The sequence below is a fragment of the Natrix helvetica genome (assembly GCF_964273705.1).
Source record: "Natrix helvetica genome assembly, chromosome: 1".
Classification (NCBI taxonomy): Eukaryota; Metazoa; Chordata; class Lepidosauria; order Squamata; family Natricidae; genus Natrix; species Natrix helvetica.
In genome coordinates this window covers 135,767,465-135,789,681 of record NC_138548.1, presented here as the reverse complement: position 1 = coordinate 135,789,681, position 22,217 = coordinate 135,767,465, and the positions used below count along the sequence as shown (strand labels likewise).

The 22,217-nt window shown below is 39.3% G+C and overlaps 1 protein-coding gene across 5 annotated transcripts; it reads left to right on the top strand.

The window, feature by feature from the left end:
• The first annotated feature begins 2,389 nt into the window (after positions 1 to 2,389).
• Positions 2,390 to 22,138, top strand: HACD2 (3-hydroxyacyl-CoA dehydratase 2). 5 transcript variants are annotated; one of them, XM_081944761.1, is made up of 8 exons: positions 2,390 to 2,634; positions 4,023 to 4,089; positions 6,240 to 6,357; positions 8,369 to 8,387; positions 9,156 to 9,244; positions 16,971 to 17,092; positions 18,915 to 19,093; positions 21,586 to 22,138. In XM_081944761.1, exons 1-8 carry the CDS (start codon positions 2,568 to 2,570, stop codon positions 21,666 to 21,668), a joined length of 744 nt encoding a protein of 247 aa, XP_081800887.1. In that variant the 5' UTR covers positions 2,390 to 2,567; the 3' UTR covers positions 21,669 to 22,138. The 5 variants fall into 5 exon arrangements, with proteins under 5 accessions (XP_081800887.1, XP_081800890.1, XP_081800886.1 ...); XM_081944764.1 differs by lacking the exon at positions 4,023 to 4,089 and having other exon boundaries at positions 2,496 to 2,634; XM_081944760.1 differs by lacking the exons at positions 2,390 to 2,634; positions 4,023 to 4,089 and adding an exon at positions 2,732 to 3,016.
• Positions 22,139 to 22,217: the final 79 nt, after the last annotated feature.

Here is a 22,217-nt window from a genome sequence, read left to right as displayed (position 1 = left end):
ACACATAATTATCCACAGCTTCCCACACATAATTATTCACAGCCTTGTTAGACAGGGCTTCTTTCTAAAAAAACAAATTCAAAGTACAGATTCAAAGTTCTAACATACATCAACCAGTTATACTTGTAAGAGAGTTGAAAAACATGTTCCTTGGTTGCTTTTAAAAGGAAGCCCGTAAATAAAATCTGTGACTTCCCAAACAGAAAAGGGAAGATCCCAAGACTTCTCTGTGGAAATCGTTGAGGAGTCCTCCATGGAGGTACCTCTAGCCCAGGCTCACCCTATCTCTGACAGTAAAGGGGAAGGCCAGGAATTCTCTCCCACGGCCTCCCAGGGCCCTCGATGGCAGATCAGGCCGAACTCTTCACCTGTCCTTCTCATAAGAAACTACTCTGGGTGGCATACAACTATCAATAAAACCATATAAAAATCATTATAGAAATATAAAAATTCATATAAAAATGTAAAGCATTATAAAAATTTAAAATATACAAACCACACTGGGACAGTAAAGAGATTGATCACAATGAAATTACCTTAGGCTATTTGGTTCCTTGGGTCCCCCAGACCTGGTAATATAATCCGGTCTTGAGGGACTTTTGAAATGGTAACAGGGATGGAGCTAACCTGACTTTGGAGGTGAGAATAGGGAGGGCTCCATAGCAGAGAAGACCCACCTCTTGTGACTCACCAAATGTAGATTTTTGGCAGATGATAACCGTAAGATGCCTTCTCTGCCCATTCTGATAGGACCGGCTGATGTAGTCATGGAGACAGTCCTTCAGATAACCTGCTCCCATACCATGAAAGGCTTTAAAGGTTAAAATCAGCACCTCAGATTGGATCCTGAAGCAGACTGGCCGCAATGCAGCTTGTGGAGCAGAGGGGGTAGTATCTTCTTTCCTGGGGGCACACATAATTGCCTGAGCCACTGCATTTTGCATTGTCAGAAGCTTCAGGATACTCTTCAAGAGCAGCCCCAAGTAAAGTGCGTTACAGTAGTCCAATCTGAAGGTGACCGGGGAATGAGCGATTGTGAGCACAACTGACTCGCGAAAGAGGACAACTGGTACACAATTAACAAAGCGGTGCAAAGGCCACAACTGCCGTTTGTTTTTTTGAGTAGGAATTGTGGGGTAGGACCCTCAAATTGTGTACCAGATCTGTCTAGATGTCAGCCCTCCCAGATAAACCAGACAGGAAACAGGACTGAATGAATGAATTCTACTTTATTGTGTAAGGTTATGTGAACAGAATCTTGCAACTCTGAAAGTACAAACTACCCCCTCCACTTTTAACTGCTCAATCTATTAGGGCAGATCCTTTCTAAGTGTCATTCTCTGACTGCTATATCACTGGGGGTTCGTACCTCTCTTGATAGTTTCCTCGGCAGCATCTCTTTCCCCAAGTTCATCCATATATCCCATTAAATCAGGGCAGTGCCAGCACAATGAACACTAGATGTGGCATAGTCCTAGAACCATAGGCCCATTCATTCTTGCCAGAGTTCAGCTGAAGCCTTTGTCCACCATCATAGCCTCCAGACATCGGGATAAGACATTCATGGCTTCATTTAATTCACCAGGGATGTATCCGCATTCCACATGCTCATGATAACTTGCCCCATAGCAAAGGACAAGTTTACCAAACAGCCTCATGTAAAGAAATGTTCAATAAGAAAGGAAGATCACTCAACCATGTGGCACCCCATATAGTAGTGGCCAAGGGTGGGCCTCTCCTTCCTAATTGCCACTTTCCATAATTGACCACAAATAAAGGAGACGAACCAGGTAACCAGACAGCCCACCCCAATTCCCTAAGCCAGTCCAGGATACCACATTTCATGGCATTGAAAGCTGCTGAGAGGTCAATAGGCAACCTCCATCCTGCGTATGCTAGAGATTATCCAAAATATGATAAATACTGTTTCCATCCCATACCTGGGATCCAGATAATTCACAGGGGCCCCTGAAACTTGATCCCCAAAACCAAATCCTTGAAGATCAAAGACAAGGAACCTCCTATTGTCCTCACCATCATCCCTGGGAGAAGCCAGGCATCTCATGGCATTATAGCTTCCCCACCTGTCAGAATCTCTGGCTCTCACCCAAGAGAAACCAGTCCATTCATAACAGCCTTGTAGCGAATTGGTGGAGTCAGTTGGTGGAGTTGTTTCTACCTTATCAGGGAGACCTGGAAGACAGGCAAAGTCTACTACAAATGTTTTTAATATTTACAATTGTCACTCAAGAGTCGCTTTGCAAAGAGGGATGGACGGCACATACATTTAATAAAGAAAGACATCAATAGATAAAGTATTATTTCTCTTTTTTAAAAAATCTCGGATCTGGTGAGGCTTGCCTCCATTGGAAGTTTTCAAGAAGAGACCTATTTTTCTCAAAAGGTATAGGGTTTCCTGCCCGAGCAGGGGTTGGACTAGAAGACCTCCAAGGTCCCTTCCAACCCTTCTGCTATTCTGTTACTTATTGGCCCACTAGATAGGGTCCAATGACAGACGCCGGAAAGGTCGTAAGAAAGGACGAATCCGAGTCAAACCAGGGTGAAGAATGCGGTTCGCTGAGCCAGCCAAAACGCACGGCGAGGATTTACAGTGTGCTGCGGTCGGCTGCTTAGGTACGCGGCGCTCTTCGTGCAGGCTCTCGATGCACCCGCTCAGCCTTCGGCCACTCTCCTCAGACCAGGCGGCCTCATTCCCGCTCTCCCTATCTCCCCAGGCGAGGCAGCGTGACGCCGCGGGAGGCGAGGCCCTCCTGGGCGGCCGCCTCGCTCAAGCTCCGCCTCGCGCGCCTAGCCTCGCGCTCTCCGGGCACAGGGGAAGCAGTTGAAGCCGCGCCATGGCGACCTCCGGCAGCTGCAGCGGGAGCGGCCGCCGGCCAGAGAGCGGCTCCGAGAGCAGGAGCCCGCAGGTTCAGCAGGCCGGCGGCCGGCGGCGGAGAGGCCCCGGCGCCTTAGCGACGGCCTATCTAGTCCTTTATAACGTGGTCATGACAGCCGGGTGAGCGAGCGCCGGCGCACTCTTGGCGGGTGGGTAGGCTCGGCTTCGGGGCGCGGAAGGAGGGCGTGTGTTGGGCCGCTTCTTCTGGGGGAACCCGGCGGCCCTCTGCCTCCCCCGGCTTCTCTCCCTTCCCTCTCCTGGGCGAAATGGCCTTTTGGTCCTTTGAACCTGCCTTTCTTTGCCCTTTACCCGGGGCAAAGGTTGGAGATGCACATAAGCAGGCGCCTCTTCTCTTTGGGATCCTTACCGAGGACCCCAGCTTGGTGATTGAATAATAATTTTTTTGTTTTTATTTCTAAGCGGGAGGCCATTGTATAATTAATATGCTTTGCTTCCCCAAAGCGCTTTCCTTGTCATGCATCATCATGTATGCTTTTTAATGGGGTAATAATGTTCAAGGCTTGGCGTGTACTCGTTGTGCTGGATGGTGATTGTGAAGGCTGAAGCGCTGAGCTTGGGCTCCGGGAAATGCTGTGGTCACCTCAGTTTGAACCTGTGGCAAGTCTTAAGCAATTCTAATTAGAAATAGCAGACTCCTTTCCTAAGGATGGAGACATAATAGATAAAACACACTTTTGGTGGCTGGGGAAAAGTAGAGGGATTAGGATTTTACAGTAACAGCTAGAAATAATTGTAAGTAGTGCCCTTGATTTTTTTTTAAAAAAAGTATTTGAAGTCTAAAATGCAGTATTATGATGATTAACATTGGGCATTGGGCATTTTCCAAAGAAATTATGACAATGTTTTGGATTATGCCTTGGATTATCTGCGGAATAACTTCTTTTAGCTTCTTAAATTGATTGGGGCTATTTCATCATCACTTTCTTAAACCATTACCTTAACGTTGTAAAATAGATACGTGCCATGTTTGTTAAAATACATTTGTTCTTTTTGTTTGCCTATAGAATTGCACTGTAACCAATGATTATTAGACTCTAATAATAATAAAGCAATCATTTGAATCTGATATGTTTGGGGTACATTACAAATTTCTGTTTTACAACAGTACATACAACATTAAGGTTCCCAAGAATGAGCACACATGTGATAAGAACATACTCAGAATATATGAGGTGTGTATGGGTTGAACTTTGAACTCGTGTGTCCATTCTAAATGTCAGCAGGTTGTCTTTCAGTATAATCAGGGTCATTTTCAACCATTTTTGGGGATCGTATCACACTATTATATCACTATTCTATCATCTTATCGCTAACTAAAGAGAAAGAACAGCCAAGAGGTGATCATTGTCATAGAACTGCTTGTCCACTAAAGTTATCATTTGCTTTGGATGTATTAGCAGATGGTGAGAAATAGGTGCTGTTTCTCAATGCTGATGCACCACTAATCCATGCATGTAATGCACAATATAAAAATTAAGTCACTAAGATGCTCAGAGTTGCTTTGAATTGCAAGATGGGCAGCAAATAAATTTCATAATAATAAGTGGGAGTTTTTGAAGAAGCAGAATGATAGTGAGAAAAAATGATTATGAACAATGTTTCTCATAAGAGTTTTTCCTTGCATCAATTATCTGATTATTTGCCTTATTTTCTGGTTAGGTGGACATATTTCTAAACAAAATTTGAAACTGTAATTACTCCTATTTTTTTAAAAAAAATATTTTGTAAAAATACCAATACAAGAATTGTTGTAAAGGTAAATCTGCAAGCCAGTACTTTACTTTGCAGCGTGCTAGTTTTCCATTCAGTCTATTTAATTAAAGGGAAAAGAAGATAGGATATGAAACTTCCTGGACAGATTACGACTGTAGGCCAGAAGATATTAAATGGGAAATGTTTGCAAGCATGTTAGTGAGCCTAACTCCACAAGTGTAGTCATTATCACAGCTTTCATGTGATATCACAATCTTGTAATTCCTGCAAGATCCTGAATGATGATCTAGAACTTCCAAAGAGTGTGCAACTCCATTCAAAACTGGATGAACAGCTCTAGCTAAAATGTATTTTCCCATCATCAGTTTCTGTCTAGTCTGTATTAAGTTGCAGATAATTTTCATCCATTTCAAAACTCTCTCTAAACCTCTGGAGCTCTCTACTTTCCCAGGGATTAGTGGATGTTTCTTAAAGATAAAGATGTGTTTCAGTAACAACTTTGTGACACTTTAAGTTGGGTAGAATAGATTTCTCCTGCAATGTTATCTCAAACATGAGCTGAACACATTCTGCTTTTAGAAACATAGAATCATAAGACCGGAAGGGACCTCAGAGGTCTTATGGTCAAGCCCCTGCTCAAGGCAGGAGCCTTATACCTTTAAAACCTTATCTTTTGAAAGAATTCAAGTTCCGAAGTGCAGAAATCTAAAGCCAGCACAACATTGTGCCTCCTAAATTTCCCATATGTGTGCTTTGCCATAAATAACCATGAGTCTGACTAAGCTGGTTCATTATGAGATTGCTAAATAATTTACATAGTAATTTTAAATTAAAATAACTCCCAGTCTAGTTTCCATTGATGTTTTGCCTGCAGACACTCACCTGTTTCCAGGTCCTGCCAGATTTTTTTTTTTTTACAAAAAGGCTGATATGCATAACACCAACACCAAACAATGCATAACGCCAACTTTCTAAGAAAATGAGTCTTTGAAGTATATATAATTACTTGGTAAGTCTCATTGGATCTACTGGATCCTAATAAAGAGTAGCTAGTAAAGTAGTAGTAGTAGAACACAATGTATTTAATGATGTGCACTTGTGCTTTGGTTCCTTGGAGACATTTAATATTGAATTCTACTCTTCATACAACATTGCATGACATTGGTAAGCTTCATATGAGAGCTATGTGTTAAGAGAAGTGAGTGAATCATTATCAGTTGATTAAACCTAATGGCTTTAGACTCAGTTTTATTCCTATTTTTCAGTTAATACAGGTGCTATTTACTTCTATTTAAAATGTTTAAAAGAAGCTCATTTTTAGCTTTGCATTTGTAATTGTTAAACTATAATTTACAGTTTTTTCAGCAACTAGACAGGTAAACCATATTTCTGTCTCAGTGGAATATAATGCTGAATCACTTATTTTGAGAAGAGTAATTACTCTTAAAATATTTCATAGTGCATGGATCCAGATTGCTGGGGGCAATATGCTGACTCTGTGAAGTGCTTAGAGAGGGCTGTAAAGCACTATGAAGCAGTATATAAGCCTAAGCGCTATTGCTATTTCAAGAAAAACATCATTGTGTTTTCTTATACCTTTTTCTTCTAGGTGGCTTGTTATAGCAGTTGGTTTAGTCAGAGCATACCTTGCAACGGGTAGCTATCATAAACTCTATCATTCAATAGAAAAGCCTTTGAAATTCTTCCAGACTGGAGCTTTGCTTGAGGTAGGTGTATCACGGGGAAAGTCTTCAAAACCTAGGCCAGCAATGGCGAACCTTTTTTTGCTCGCGTGCCACAAGTGGGGGGAGCGGAGGGGGGGCCTGGGTGGGCGTGCCGCACCCATAATGCAATGTACGACCACCAATGCGCATGCGTGCACAACAGGCGTAACCCCCCTCCCATTTTTACATGCTTTTTACGCCCTCCCCAGGCTCCAGAGGCTTTATAGGAGCCTGGGGAGGGCGAAAAGAGCCCCTCAACCCCCCACCCCCGGAGGCCCTCCAGAGGCTTCAGGGACCGTCTGGAGGCTTCCCTGAAGTCTTCGGAATGCTTAAAACGACCCTCAGAGCAAACCAGAAGTCACTTCTGGTTTGCTCGGAGGGTCATTTTGAGCGTTCCGAAGGCTTCAGGGACCGTCTGGAGGCTTCCCTGACGCCTTCGGAGCGCTTAAAACGACCCTCCGAGCAAACCGGAAGTGACTTCGGTTTGCTCGGAGGGTCATTTTAAGCGTTCCGAAGGCTTCAGGGAAGCCTCCGGATGGTCCCTAAGGCCTCCGGAGGGCCTCCGGGGGGGGGGAAGAGAGTCTTTTCGCCCTCCCCGGGCTCCTATAAAGCCTCTGGAGCCTGGGGAGGGTGAAAATGGCTTTTAAAAATGGTGAACTCAGCTGGCCAGCGCGCGCATGCGCGCTGGCCAGCTGACAGGGCACCGCTTCATGTGCCCTGACAAATGGCTCTGCGTGCCACCTGTGGCACGCATGCTATAGGTTCGCCATCACTGCCCTATTTGATGGCAAATCTATGAAATTTATGTCAGAGGTGGTGGTGACATGCCAGGCTTCAGGAACCCTTTGGAGGTTGTGCAAGAAGGCCTTTCTCTTGTGCAGCCCGAAACATCCAAAAATTGCACATTCTCATTATCATACAATTTCCTGAGGCTCCAGAGGCCTCGCAAGAGCAGAACCCTCCCACATGACTTTCAAAGGGTCTGGAGAGGCCTTTGAACCCTCTGGAACTCACATAGCTTTGAGGTGTCAGAAATAGGACAATTTCCAGAGGGTCCAGAGAGGAAAGGACAGTCTGAAGATGAGGTCTGGAGAGACCTTTTTTTTTTCTCCAGGATGCCAGAGTCAAGATTCTGATTTTTTTTGTCATACCAAGCCGAAAAGGTTTGCTATCACTACCCTAGGCATTTCAACTTATTTCTATATTTTAATTCTGAGTTAATTAATATCCCTTTTTAAATGCATCATCTTTTTGCAAGGTTTATTCTGTCAAATGAAAAAACAAAAATGTTATAAAACATAATCATAATAGGAAGCATAATGATATCAGGTGCAACAAAGAAAGACTGACAAATAATAAAGTTACTACATTCAAGTGAATGTGTTTTCCTTTGAAATTAAAGTTTAGGCATTTGACATATTTGGTAAAAATGTCTAATTAGAGACTTCATGCTTTTTTAATCACAGTATAAAGAACAAATATTCTATTGATAGTTCATCAGAGAAAATTAAATTATTTTTAAAGGTGGTTCAGATATCTCAAAGAAGCTCACATAACTGCCAGATTTTCCAACATGTCACTCACTTCTCTTCCCAATAATGCCTACAGAGGAGGGATTGCTTTATTTCATGGAAGAAGTTCTAATCTAACAATGATCATTGTCTCATAAACATACCCAAGGAAGAATAAATGTTTGAGAACCCCAGAATCTCTCTTAAAAGAGATAAATCAATCTTCCTCTAATAATATAGTTTTCTAAAAGGTGGCTTCTCGGTACAGGAAAATTGTAAATGAAGAATTTAGTCATTGGTGAGATGAAAGTTGCACCCAATTATTATTGAATAGATAAGAGATACATGTTATGATAACAATGACTGGTGGAAATACTATTTAAGAACAATGCTCTTAGTCATAATCATGATTGTGGTAGTAAAGAAAATTTGTAGTATTGTAGTAAAGAAAAATATGTTACAAATATGAGAAGTCTTAATTATATTTCTGACTTTTTTTTTAGATCATGCACTGTGCAGTAGGTAAGTTTTTAAATTAAATATTTAATATATCTCTCTTGGAAGGCAAGGAGGGAATTCTATTCATATTCTGTGCTCAGTCATTTAAAGAAATAGCAATTATATATAGTATGACATACATCCAGTTTTTCAGTATTTGGTTTTCCTTATTTTTGTTTTAAACATGCATTTGAACATGCAAATATTTCAATGGAAATGTTTGGATTTTAATTATAGTCCCTAAAGAATCATTGGTGCCATGAAAATAAAATTTCTGGGGGGAAATATATATTTCCTTCATCTGACACAGGCAGTTGAATATTCACATCATTTATTCAGATATGACATTGCCCCTTTACTGTCTGAGATAAGTGCTGTTTCATAAACAAAGAGTTTGCTGTTCAGCAAAACATTTCATTGAAAATGCTATTGTTGTCATTGTCTTACTGGGTGATTGTTTATTTCTGTGCTTGGCACCAGCATCTAAGAATCTCAGACAAGTGTGTCACATGGGAACATAATATCCTCTGTTGTTTTAGCTCTGGCATCTGATAATCAGAAGGGACACTAGTCATGTGTTTAGCAAATTTATTACTTGAAAATCATAGTTTGCCATATTTTGAGGTTCAGCTATAGCAGTGATGGCTAACCTTTTTGTTGTCGTGTGTCAAACAACAAATGCAATGCACGTGACACACACACACATCGTGTCCGTGCCCCCCCCCCCCGGTGCCCTGTTTTGGGCCTAGTTTAAGAGCTCAAAAATGTATTAAATCTAAATTGTCTTTACAGGGATTGTTCCTTCTTCTGTTGTCTTGACTGCTTTCCAAATCCTGTCAAGAGTTTTTCTGACATGGGGCATAGCCCACAGTGTAAAAGAGGTGAGTTGAGATTGAACTATTTTATTCATCCTTTATCATGAAGCTCCTACCTCTGTTCACTATGGACATCACTATGTAATCTATTTTGCTGATATCAAATGTTTATGTAGACATGCAGTAAACAAATAACCTTTTCGAGGCTGTTGATTTTAATGTCATATTTCATATTTAATGTCATACTTTTTGGTAGACATTATTTTGTTGCCGTTTAGTATATCTCAAGTGAGATTCAGTAGACTTGAAGAGAACTAGGAGTCATTATCCAATTCCTTGTTTGGAAAGCACAATCGACATTCACGTGAACAGTTTCATTTTTTACTTCATTGGTTTCATTTATTGCATCCAATTTTCCATAATCCAAAATTATCATTATTATTTATTAAGAAGGTACGGCCTTTCTAAGTGACTTTGAGCAGCTCCCAATTAAAAAAACTATATAAAGGAAAAAATGTATTTTTTAAGTAACTTAGTTTACAATTTCCAGGTAGCATTGCTGGAAGACTTGAGAGAGGATCTGTTTTTCAAACCTTTATGCAGTTACGATGTAGATTCCATTGGAATACATAGTTGTAGTACTAATATAATTTAAACGTAAGATTAGAAATAATTCCAATCTCTTAACTATAGCAAAGTAGGAACTGAAAAATAGAACACAAACATCCAAAATTAAAATTGTAGCTGTAAGTGTAATTTTATTGATTATCAAAGCAGCCCAGGCTAGTTGAAAGGATGTATTGTTTTCTTTGAAAAAATAGTTACTTGCATTGTTACAAAAGCATTCTACATTTCTTTTGAAAGGCTGTCTACATACCTGAGTTCTTTGAACAAGTTCAACTATTGAGGATGTTGTAAGATGCATGTGTTTGATCTCTTGCATAAATCTTCTATGTCTTTTTCAAGTCTTTTAGTGAGAGAGAGTTAATAATTTTGTTCAGATTTCTCTTCAATATAGTTTTCTCTCAAACAAGATAAAACTGTCTTAATTTATTTGCCAGTCTAATGAAGGAATTATCTGTTTTGGTATCAAATATATGATAGCAGATTGTTCTTCTAATGTTTTCTTGGATGATTTTAGTGCCTAATATTAATTGCATGAGGCCAATGATGCCTGAAGAATGTGCTTGTTGTACTAAGAGGATAACATTGTTAACTTCTGTCTTTCCCCCTCTCTTTCAAAAGTTGAATTCAAGAGGAAAAACCTGCCAAATTTTTAATTTAAATCCTATTTTCTTGCTTTTCATTAGGGAAGATAAGTAATTCAAAGATAGGGGTGCCTTGTGTGACTTCCCTTTAAATCAGTATGGCAAGCAAATGTGAATTAAAGCCAAAACTTTATATGTCAGATTGAAGACAGTATGCCAGCATTCAAGGGTATTGCAAACTAGTAGTTAATCAGACTTTGTTATATTTTGTTTTCTTGATGTGTTAACTTTAATATCTTTACATTATTCTCAGATTCTTTAGTTGGTGGAAAAAGCTTAAACTTGGTATTGCTGAAAGACTCAAAAAGCAAGTGAATCTCCCTTTCAAATGTTATTGAGCAAAACTTCCAGTCATGGCTACGCATGTTGATAGTTTGCAATGCTAAGATTATTGTCTCTAATAATAATATGGAACTATGGATGAGACTTTTGTGGGAGTTATTGAGCTGATGGTAGCAGAATACGTTTGCAGCTCTCTTGATGAAGGAGATTACCTGAACTTTTTCATTCAGGGTACTGCTTCCAGGTTTAGTATTGGGGCAACATTGGCCACTCTCTTAGAAGAGCTTTGTCAGGACTTGGATGGGGGTAATATATCCCTCCTGATTTATTGGAACCAGCAGCAGTTTTTAATATCATCAATCATGATATCTTATTGGACTGTCTGCAAATATTTGGTATAGGTGTTGTTTGTAATGATTCTTTTTCTTCCTCAGTGGACAGTTTCAACCTGTGATGGTGGAGGAGGAGAGTCTAGCTGAGTGGCCTTTGTTGTGTAGATGCTCTAGACCAGTGATGGCGAACCTATGGCACGCGTGCCACAGGTGGCACACGGAGCCATTTGTCAGGGCACGCGAGTTCACCGTTTTTAAAAGCCATTTTTTCACCCTCCCCAGGCTCCAGAGGCTTTATAGGAGCCTGGGGAGGGTGAAAAGAGCCTCCCCCGCCCCCCCGGAGGCCCTCCGGAGGCTTCAGGGACCGTCCGGAGGCTTCCCTGAAGCCTTCGGAATGCTTAAAATGACCCTCTGAACAAACCGGAAATTACTTCCGGTTTGCTCGGAGGGTCGTTTTAAGCGTTCCAAAGGCTTCAGGGACCGCCCGGACAGTTCCTGAAGCCTTCAGAGCGCTCAAAACAACCCTCCGAGAAAACCGGAAGTGATTTCCGGTTTGCTCGGAGGGTCGTTTTGAGCGCTCTGAAGGCGTCAGGGAAGCCTCCAGACCGTCCCTGAAGCCTTCAGAACGCTTAAAACGACCCTCCGAGCAAGCCGGAAGTCACTTCCTGTTTGCTCGGAGGGTCATTTTAAGCATTCTGAAGGCTTCAGGAAAGCCTCCGGGGGGGCACGGGGGGGGCTCTTTTCACCCTCCCCAAGCTCCTATAAAGCCTCGAGCCTGGGGAGGGTGAAAAACGCATGTAAAAATGGGGGGGCGTGCCTGTTGTGCCCGCATGCGCACTGGGGGTCGCACATTTCATTATGGGTGCGGCACGCCCGCACACGACCCCCCCTGCGCTCCCCCCACTTGTTGCACGCGAGCCCAAAAAGGTTCGCCATTGCTGGAATAGACTGAAGTTGGATAGTGGTAAGTCAGAGTTGGTGTTGATATATTAAGATTCTCTGTCAACATCAGATGAGCGAACACAACCTATCAGAGAGAGAGCAAGTTCATGACTTGATACCTTCTGGACTCATGGCTCTAACTAGTGTACCATTTGTGATCCTACCTGTAGCAGGAGCACCTAAATAGAGCTTATCATCACCATCCAGTTGGATTGGATGAGTATAATGGACTCTTAGGCTTTAAAGACTACTTTAAGTTGGTCCAAAGTTGGTCCAAAATGAGCACTATACTTCATGTGTTCCAATATCATCAGCAAATAAGACAAAGTTTTGCCAATAGTTTTCCAGATACATTTTTTTAAAAAGAATTTTATTGATTTTTAAATATTTATGGGAAAGGGTAAGTGGATATACAAAAATTTTGGCAGCTCCATCGTGCTAGAGGTAGAAATTTCTCCAAATCTCACAACTTTTACAGTAAAGAAAAAACAAAAGATAAAAGATAAGCAGAAACAGCGTCTTGTTATACATTGTATCAACCATGTGTTCAATCATCTCTTTTGCCACTTTCTAATATATCAACAATTACAATGATATTTCAAATACATTATTTTTGTGACCTGAGTCTTTTCGATATTGCTCCCTCCCCCGTCTTCAGGCGGAGCCGCAGCCCCTCCCTCCTTCATATCTTATGTATTGTCACCTTTTCCACTACCTCTTATATTGTTTTCCAGATACAATTTAAGGTGTTAGTTTTAACCTATAAAGTCCTATTATTTATTACACAATAGCTATATGATCACCTACTCCAATCAGTACTGGCCCGAACTTGATCAAAGAGAGATATTTTTGAGAATGGGAGGGCTCTGCCTTTCTTTGACAGCACCAATATTGTGGAACAGCTTCCCAGCCGAGATAAGGCTAACCCCCTCCCAGTTGGCATTTTGGAAGCTATTAAAGACAGAATTGTTTCGGAGATCTTTCCCCTGATTCTATCACACATTTGGAAACTACTATTTTTATTATGTTCATTCTTATATTTGGTGGGTACTGTTTTATTGTTCTTACTGAGAACTTTGTGCTATAGATGTTTTAACTGGTTTGTGTAAGCCAGTGGTTCCCAATCTTTTTTTGGCCATGCCCCACCTAAGCATCTTTAAAATCTGATGCCCCCCCCCCCACATATAATTTTTGCTTTTCTCAAAAAGTGAACTCTACTCACAGGGAGGAAACCTAAAAGGCTATTAACTTTGTTTAAACAAGGTTCAAATTGCCCCACTGTGGGGCCTGGGCCCCATGTTGGGAACCACTGGTGTAAGCCACTAGGTTTTTTAAAAATCAGAATAGGAATAAGTAAATTAAATAAATATGTTTACATTTTGATAGATTTATTGGTTTTTCTTTATTTGTGCAACAGTAAAGAATGAATTCCTTACTGAGGACTATTTTTGAAAGAAAGAATATTTGTGTACCTGACATTGGAGAGAAATAAACCAACTATTGGTTGTGGATGGAGGGATAGCTTTGTTTCATTTTAAGCTATGAATTATTTGTTAGTATAGCAGCATTAATTATTTATAGTAGCTACAATACTCTTATTAGTTTTGAATGATGCTGAAAATGGTTTTCCAGTCATTAGCCGATCTTGAGTAGACAGTTTAGTTCATTACTCTTGTCATTGGAAGAATGGAATGCAAAATAGTGTTTATCATATGCCCAGTAGGTGGCAGTAGTTGACATAAGATGTACTCTTTTAACAAAATACTTATAATGAGAGTCTAATAAGACATGAAATGTACTGTCTGCAGTCGCGCATGAAGTTTTTTTAAAAAAAATAATAGCACAGAGGGAAGATTTAAGTGCAAATCAAAGCCTTTTCAGTAATTACTAGTAACGTGAGGGATATCAGTCTCTTCTCTCTGCATGATGCAAAGTTAATGCAATGATATTACAATTGATGTATTTAACACCGCAAGAAATTAGAACCTGTAATATGTTAATTGACATATTTCTGAAAATGCAGGTTTCTCCTTAAACTGAAGTTTCTTTTTGTATTATTAACAGCAATATCATTGCTATAAAATATTGATTACTTTAGGCAGAGTATTCTTTTGAAAGGTAGAATCATTGACTGTTCTTTTCTAGCACAGAAACCAATCGTAAATTGTTCTTTATTCAAACATTATTACATGGTTACTTGTATGATGTCATTTGAGCTATTTTTTATAGAGAGAACAATCCCATCAATCTTCTCTGCCCTGGTAGAGTCTATATAGTGGTGTTTTATCTGCATCAGCCAATTATTACCTTAGAACACTCCTCTTCAACCCAATTTTATTGGTACTAAGTGATAAGGTTCCTCCCTCAATTCTTTCTTCCATTCCTCTTATTCTGTACTATCAGAATGCATTGGTGAGATAACCAGCTGTAAATTCTATTCCCCAAATATCTTCCGTATTGAATCTATTTCAGAGGGAGAGCTGTCCAAGCTCGTAGAATAAGCATGTTTCTGTTGGAGAGTCAGTAAGGGAGACTTGAGAGAAACAGACAACAATTACATAAACAAAGAGGGCTAAAACATTCCCTAAATCCCTGGGAAACAAGATCATAAGAGAAGATACACAGGCAAGCTCCTGAAGTAAAACATAATCAGGTCTACCAAATTGATGTCAACCTTACAAGGTAGATCAGGAAACAGACTTCTAAGGAAGACTAGAATGATACTTTATTGAGACATAATAAACTTGCAAGATTGCTTTGCCTTCTCTCCATGTTGGAATGACATATAGTACCAGTGAACCTTTCTGTTCATACAACTCTAATTTTGATTTTTAAAAAAACATGAACTAAATGACCAGTTTCCTTTTTGCATAAAGGATGTCAGAATTTCATCTACATGAATAACTGGTTTTTTTCATAGATCTACAGCTCTCCTTCAGTATTTTTTGCATGCCCTTGACACTAGGAAGTCTGTTGCATTTTGCTTCAGCAGAAACATATCCTTTCTAAAAGAATCCCATGTTTGTTCATTTCCTATGTTAGCACAAAGCAAGGTACTTCAGTTTCATTTCAGTGTTTTTTAAGAAGAGTGATGGCAGCTCTTAATCCTTTCTTTGATCTCAGTTAAGTGACTATAAAAGTTCGAGGCCACTTACAGTGGTGCTTAAAAGTTTATGAACCTATTTGAATTTTCAATATTCATGTTTTAGGTCATATTTATGTAGAAATACTGAACATTAAAACAGTTCATGAGACTTCACTATATAACATAGGTTTGCTCATTTTAGCAACTTTTTTGGGGAGCACGCTTTTATCCAAGATCTGTCATTTATTCTCCTAGTTTCAGCCCTCCTAATTAATTTGGCAGTATTAGTTGAACCTTCAATTTCAACAAGGTGGGATTGGCAAGGCTCACTCCCCCCCCCCCATTTTTATTTTAGCTGTCCCCTTCTTTCTGATAGATTATCTGGCTGATTCCTCATATGTATGTCACAGACACCACAACAAAGAACATGGTTAAGGTTACCGCCCTGCCTTCCTTCCCTGCAGGAGAGTTTCAGTACAGGTAGTCCTACAACAAACAATCAGGACCAGAATTTCAATTGTTCAGCAAAGCAGTTATTAAGTGAGTCATGCCTCATTTTGCAACCTTTTTTTTTTAGAAACAGAGAAAACTTACAACTTACAAAACCTAGCTGTCTATCAAATTGTCAGGCCTGGAAGCCATTTTTTTGCATTGGGCCTTCAGGCCTGCCACATTTATTGCTGTGGGAAACTGGGGAGGGGGATTATATGGAGTGGGATAGATTTAGTCAAAATAACATTTCTTTCTCAGAGAGTCAAGGATATCTTGCCCTGCACCTGGAATGGCATGCCTGGGAGGCATCTCCAGTTGGGATTGGAGCATGTGATGGACATGTGGGTGCTGGACAGGGACTTGAACTTTTGTTTGGGTGGGGAAAACCTAGAAACTTTCAGATTCGGGTTTTCCCTGATGTACCAATGTGACATCTCTAATAAAATGGAACTTTGAGGAAACTCAAGTCTCAGAGTCTTCTTTCGTTAGAGGTGTTACTTGGAACCCTGACACAAGTCTGTTTACTTTTTAATTAATTATTTTTAATGTTTTATTTATTTTTAATTTTTGCCAGATGATGGACATACGTTTATCGGCAGAATGTTTTCACTCAGTTACTAGTGACTGACTGACTACTTCTGCTGGAAGTTGGTTCCAAGCTTCCACCACTGTCTATGAAGTAATTGTAATATGATATTATTTTTGAACATCCCTCCCTCTGAGATTCTGCCCCCGTGTTCTTAATTTTGCCATGGCTGTTAAGCAAATCACTACAATTAAGTGAATCATGCATTTGTGAAATGATGCCATTTTATTCACCCAATTTCTTTCTTTTCTTATTATAGAAAATCAGTTAAGCAAAGACAGAATAGCCATCCAGTATCTTTTGACTGGTAGAGCTAGGAGCTGTGTTGAAGTCACCCCTCTGAAGTCACCCAGAATTCTTTACAACAATGCATTACATAGACTCCTTCTTTCTGCTGGAGTTGCTGTCTTTTAATTATTTCATTTTAGAGTAATAACACAAATCAGAAGTTGGTATTTTAAAAATGAAGAATCATTTGTGCAACATTTTTTATTTTCTAAAAGATTCCATTTCAGTGTTTATTAATGGGAGAGGCAAAAATCAATTTAAACATACCACTTTCCTGTAGTCTGTTCTGAAGGGAGAATTGAGATGGCTTTTAAACAATAATGAAGAATGAATTTGTGTGATTATATGTGCAAAGCTTGAAATCATTGGAAGGATGGTTATGCCAAAGCCTCATGTTGCCTGATTTGTATGGTATGATTCACATGCTTGGGGTGAAAGAATATAAGCACGGCTTGATATTTTAGATTAGATATATAATTTATTTCCCACTTTCAACAGCTGCATTTATCTTTCATAGGTGCAAAGTGAAGATAGCATCCTTCTTTTTGTCATCGCCTGGACGATCACAGAGATCGTCCGTTACTCTTTCTACACATTTAGTTTACTGAACCATCTTCCTTATTTTATCAAGTGGGCCAGGTAATGTGATTAAATACTTAATAATTATCAGTTTAAGAAACAGTAGCTCAATGAAGCAGAAGAGAAACAAACAGACACTAGGTACTTTATGTAAGGAAAGAATTTAATGAAAAGCATTTGGATTTGAAGCACCTATTTTGAGCATGGAAATACTGTTTCAGATGTGAAATGTTTCAATATTCTAAATATTTTGTAATGTAATGTTTCAAGCTCAGAAGCAGAGCGTCTTCTGTAGGTGATCCTCAGACTACAACCATTCACCCAACAACCATTTAAACTTGCCACAGTGCTGAACAAGGAGTTGCAATCACTTCTTGAGTACTGGCCATTATAGCATCCACATGCTCACATGATTATGATTTTGGCACTCAGTACCTGGTTTGTGATTACAAGATTGCAGTGAGCCACAGTAATGTGATCATGATTTCTGACATTTCCTGCTGGTTTTCTACAAGTAAAGTCAGTGGGAAAGCCGGCAGGAAATCAGAAGACTCGGTCGCATGAGGTCCTCACTTAATAATGGCAACCAGGACGGCCAAAAATACTATTGGTAAGTAACATGGTCATGTGTTGTTGCACTTTATAATCATGCCATTTAGCAAGATCAGTCCCAATTGCCATCATAACTTGAGGACTACCTCTATTCCAATTTGAAATATTTCCAAAACGATTGGAACAGCCCATTTAGCATTTCAAATAAGGAGTTTTGAAGTTGAAACGGTTTGCATCTAAAGCCTTTTGCATAGGGAATGTGTTTGACTGCCTTAGAATTGCTCTGACTTTGAAGATCATTAAGAACATCTGGGTGCTGTAGGACTTGGAGAAGTCGTGTTTTGATTGGGTTGCAAAAGACCCTTTGCTCCCCTTTCAGTTTCCTACAATTAAGTATAAGATAGGAGAAGGGGCATTAGGATCGTTGCTGTTTTATGTGCTTGCAAAGGAAGAAAGTCAATAGAATTGGATCCATTTTGCTTAATAAAGCATGTGCATGAATACTTGGGGGGGGGGGGGGGCGAAGAGAAGTTGTAATTGGTTAGAGGAATCAGTTGCATCCTAATTCAGATTATACCTGTGCATGGAGGGGGCATTATTTTCTTTATTTTGCATATTCAGAGAACTAGATGATGAGCAATTGCCTTTTTATTTTGCAGTAATAATTGGTAAAGCATATAAGCATATAGCCAGTTAGTGTGCTGTAGTTTATAAGCTGTTTCTATTTAAAAGTATCCCTTACTTATTTGCAGAAGAGTTAACTTTTCTCAAGGACCACCCGTTTTTCTTTTCTATATACTGGACTCCTTTTCCTTTCATTTATTTTTAACCTGTCAAATGGCTCTTTAATTTGTTTTCATAATTCTCTCTCTCCCCCTTTTCTTTGTTTGTCCCCTCTTTCAACTGTCTTGCTATTTTTGATTAAGGAAATGTCCAGGAAATCCTTTGCAGAATCCTACTAAACAACAATCTATACTTATGAAGCAGTTCTGTTTTTGTTCTAGAGGTTCCCAGTGTTTTAAATGAAACTTTATCCAAGTAAATGTGTATTGGATTATACCTTGAGTTCCTAGAAATGAAAAAAATGCAATTTATTAAATTTAACTGAATATTTTATCCTCAAACAAAGTATAATTAATCAATTATAAGAAATTTTACAATGATTTGGTTATTTAATTTAATTTAATTTAATTAACACTTCTAGACCGCCCCCTCTCCCAAAAGGGACTCGAAATGGGGGTATCTTTAAGTCTTTGAAATTTCAGTAAGTATGTCTAGAATTGCCTCTCTGACTTTTATCTCTATGTGAATATTTGTTTTGGTTTTGTAGGTATACTTTATTCATCATACTATATCCAATGGGAGTTACTGGAGAAATGCTCACAATGTATGCTGCTCTGCCCTTTATCAAGCGATCTGGTTTATTTTCTATTAGTTTACCTAACAAATATAATTTTTCATTTGACTACTACACATTTCTGATCCTGGTTATGCTTGTTTACATTCCAAGTAAGTGCAAACTCAGTTCATATTTTCTTGCCTCATATGTATCTAAAACAATTTCAAAATATTAGTAATACTTTGCAGTTAAATATTTTGTGTGTTGGTATTCTAGAATAATCTTGCAAAAAACCTGGCAGGATAATTTTCAGACCTGACTTCTGGGAGTTGTCCCATAACAGAATTCTATGTGGAAAACACACCCCAGTCATCTAGTAAGGTTCTCTGGCTGAAAATCAACCAGTAATCCACAACCTAGTTCTGCCCCTTAACCATTACACCAACCTGTATGTGTATGTTTAAGATTACCACAGTGAACATAAATGTACAGTTCCTGTGAAGGGGATTTCTGCAACAGTTGTTATGATGAGCACCTGCTAAAGCTCAGAACTGTCAGCCCTGCATGGAAAATCTACACATCTATTAAATATACAAAATTCTTCACTAAATCTCTCTTTCCTGCTTTTTGTTCTGGCAACTTTCCACATTATCTGGGCTATGCAGATTTCACATTGGGCTCTTCCTCACAGCCCCATTTATGGTTTTTCCCTTCCATCATTGAAAAGCCAGGAAAGCATCTCCTTTTCAAAACTGATGCCCCTCCCCCCCGCGTATTATTTTTACCTCATGCCTCAAGGGTGAGTAAGCAGCAGCTCCTGCTGCTGCTATTAAAGGCAGCACTGTCCAGCAGGCGTTTCTTATTACCTATTTCTGGACGACATCAAGAATGTCTCCCTCCCTCCTTCCCTCATGGCCATCTTGGTGTGATAGAATAAATATCAAGTTAAATAAAAATTATATCAACTTATAATGTTACCCAACTATAACCATTGAACTGTTTGGAGTGATGTTTTTGCTTTTCTCTTGTTCACCAGAAACAACAGGTTTGCAAGACTGTTCTCCCTATAGTTGGAGACCTGACTCCCCATCCATGCACATGCTCCCTTGAGGGTGGCCAAGGAACGTCACCATCAAGGGAGCATGAGGGTGGCTTTCCTTTGTGGAAAAGGAAGGGGACAGGCTTTGTGGAAGATCGGGACATGCTTGAGATTGGCAGAGTGGAATGAGGCAGTAAGCTGTGTAACACCAAGAAAAGCGCTTGTGCAAAAAAAACCCACAGTTTTTAGAGAGACCAGTCTACAGGTCCCATGCCAGTCTGCAGAGCCAGCTTTTAAGGACTTTCCTGAAGAGTAAAAGAGAGGGACAGGTCTTACCTCCTACGAAAAGATGTTCCAAAGAGCAGGAGCCATGGCAGAAAAAGCTAGTTTCTAGGATCTCACCAAGTGGAATGCCTTGGATGATGGGATCTGTAGTAGCCTCTTCTGCCAGTACAAATGGGATGGGCGAATCCCATTGGGGAAAGTCAATTCCACAGATATGCTGGACCCACACCACAAAGGGCTTTAAAGGTAGTAACCAACACTTTTTGAATTGCACCCAGGAACAGATCAGTAGCTGGTGCAGCCCACTTAAGAGTAGTGTTTCATGTGCCACACTAGAGTCCTCCAAAACTCTCTGCGCTGCTGCATTTTGGACCAATTGTAGCTTCCAAATGCTCCTCAGGGGTAGCCCCATGTCCTTGTTCCTAGCGGAACATCACTTTTCTGCTGGACCACTTGATTCCGCTTCATTCTTCTTCAAAAGCAACTGGCAGCAAGGTGGGACCTGCTCTTTGAAGATGTGCCCTTAGTAAACAGTAAGCAGTCCGTCTCAGAATCAGGGTCAGGAGGATTAGCCCATTATCATCTGTTTTCCCAGAATTAGAAAGAAATCGGTGCACTGATTGAACAACAAAAGTTGCAAATTTAATGTTTCTGTTACTAGAAGATACGATCTCTGAAAATCTTTTTAAGGCAACCCCTAGGAGTCAGTACTATCTCAAAGGCATAAAAGAAGAAGATATGATATTAGACAGCAGCATTTTTATTGTATTGTGCTGTAATTGAAGCATAAATCTTATCAAAGCAGTGCTTTTTCATGGGAAGAACCAGAAACTATTTGAACAGAAACTTTCTTACATCAAGAATGAGATAATTGTTTTTGTGAGATACTGATTTTTTTTGAAAGAAGGTTAGATTTACAGTGTCCAAAGAAAAGTGAATAATAGAAAGAAAAGGAAGTAAGGAAAGAAGGACAGTTTAACTTCTGAATATTGAAACTAGTAGCTATCGTTTTCTTTTTGCCTTGGCCTGTTTTATTAATTAAATAACTTCTGCAAGGTATACTAGGACTAAGTATTGCTTGTACTTTAAGCATATAGTCTGTCATAGAGGAAAAATGTAATTAATTGAATATTGAAATGAAAGGTGTCCAAAGACAAACTGTTTAGCCAATTAGTATTTCCTGGGTAGTTTTTTTACCCTGATATATTGAAAGGGACCAAAAATGCATCTTTGAGATACCAATGTCTTTGTGTGAGAGTCTTTGAATATATAAAACTAATCAAAATGTGCACAGATAAAACTCCTGATTTCTAATTACCCAATTCTGTTGTTTTTCAGCCTTCCCTCAGCTGTATTTTCATATGTTACATCAGAGAAGAAAAGTACTTTCTGTTACTGAAGAACACAAGAAATCTGAATAATTCCAACTTCTATTTAGAATTGTGTCCAAATATGTGAACAAACAGGAACCTACCCAAATATGAACACTCAATCCAAGTTATAAATAATACAGAATAGAATACAGAATAGAGAAACTCAAAATAAATACTTGATCCACTGCTCAAATATTACTAAAATTATCAACAGTAGTAATTTTTGGTAAAATCATTATCCTATGAAAATGCATTTTCAGCATGTCTTGTTATAGTGAAACTGTTTTTATTTTTTTAACTGAATCTATAATCTCTTGATTAAAAACTACCATCACATGCTTGATAATTAAGGTCATAGATAATTTAGCATTATATTTGGATTAGGATTAGAATTATTTCAAAATTTGCATGTCTGACATTGCATCATAACAATATTATCTGGAATGCTTTGAAACATTTGCCTAAACTGCCATCAGCTTCCTAAAAATTGCTTATCCTGATCTTACAGAAAATCATATTCATATCCAACAAGCCTAAACTAAGAGACAGTGTTACCATTATAATAGCTGTAACCAGTTGCATAATCTGCACAACTGA

Bases quoted from the DNA above. Each gene is read 5' to 3' on its own strand.
- HACD2 (XM_081944760.1), top strand. From the start codon at position 2,856: ATGGCGACCTCCGGCAGCTGCAGCGGGAGCGGCCGCCGGCCAGAGAGC. The intron at 9,245-16,970 runs GTGAGTTGAGAT...TATCTTTCATAG, and splicing joins TAGCCCACAGTGTAAAAGAG to GTGCAAAGTGAAGATAGCAT. The intron at 19,094-21,585 runs GTAAGTGCAAAC...GTTGTTTTTCAG, and splicing joins TATGCTTGTTTACATTCCAA to CCTTCCCTCAGCTGTATTTT.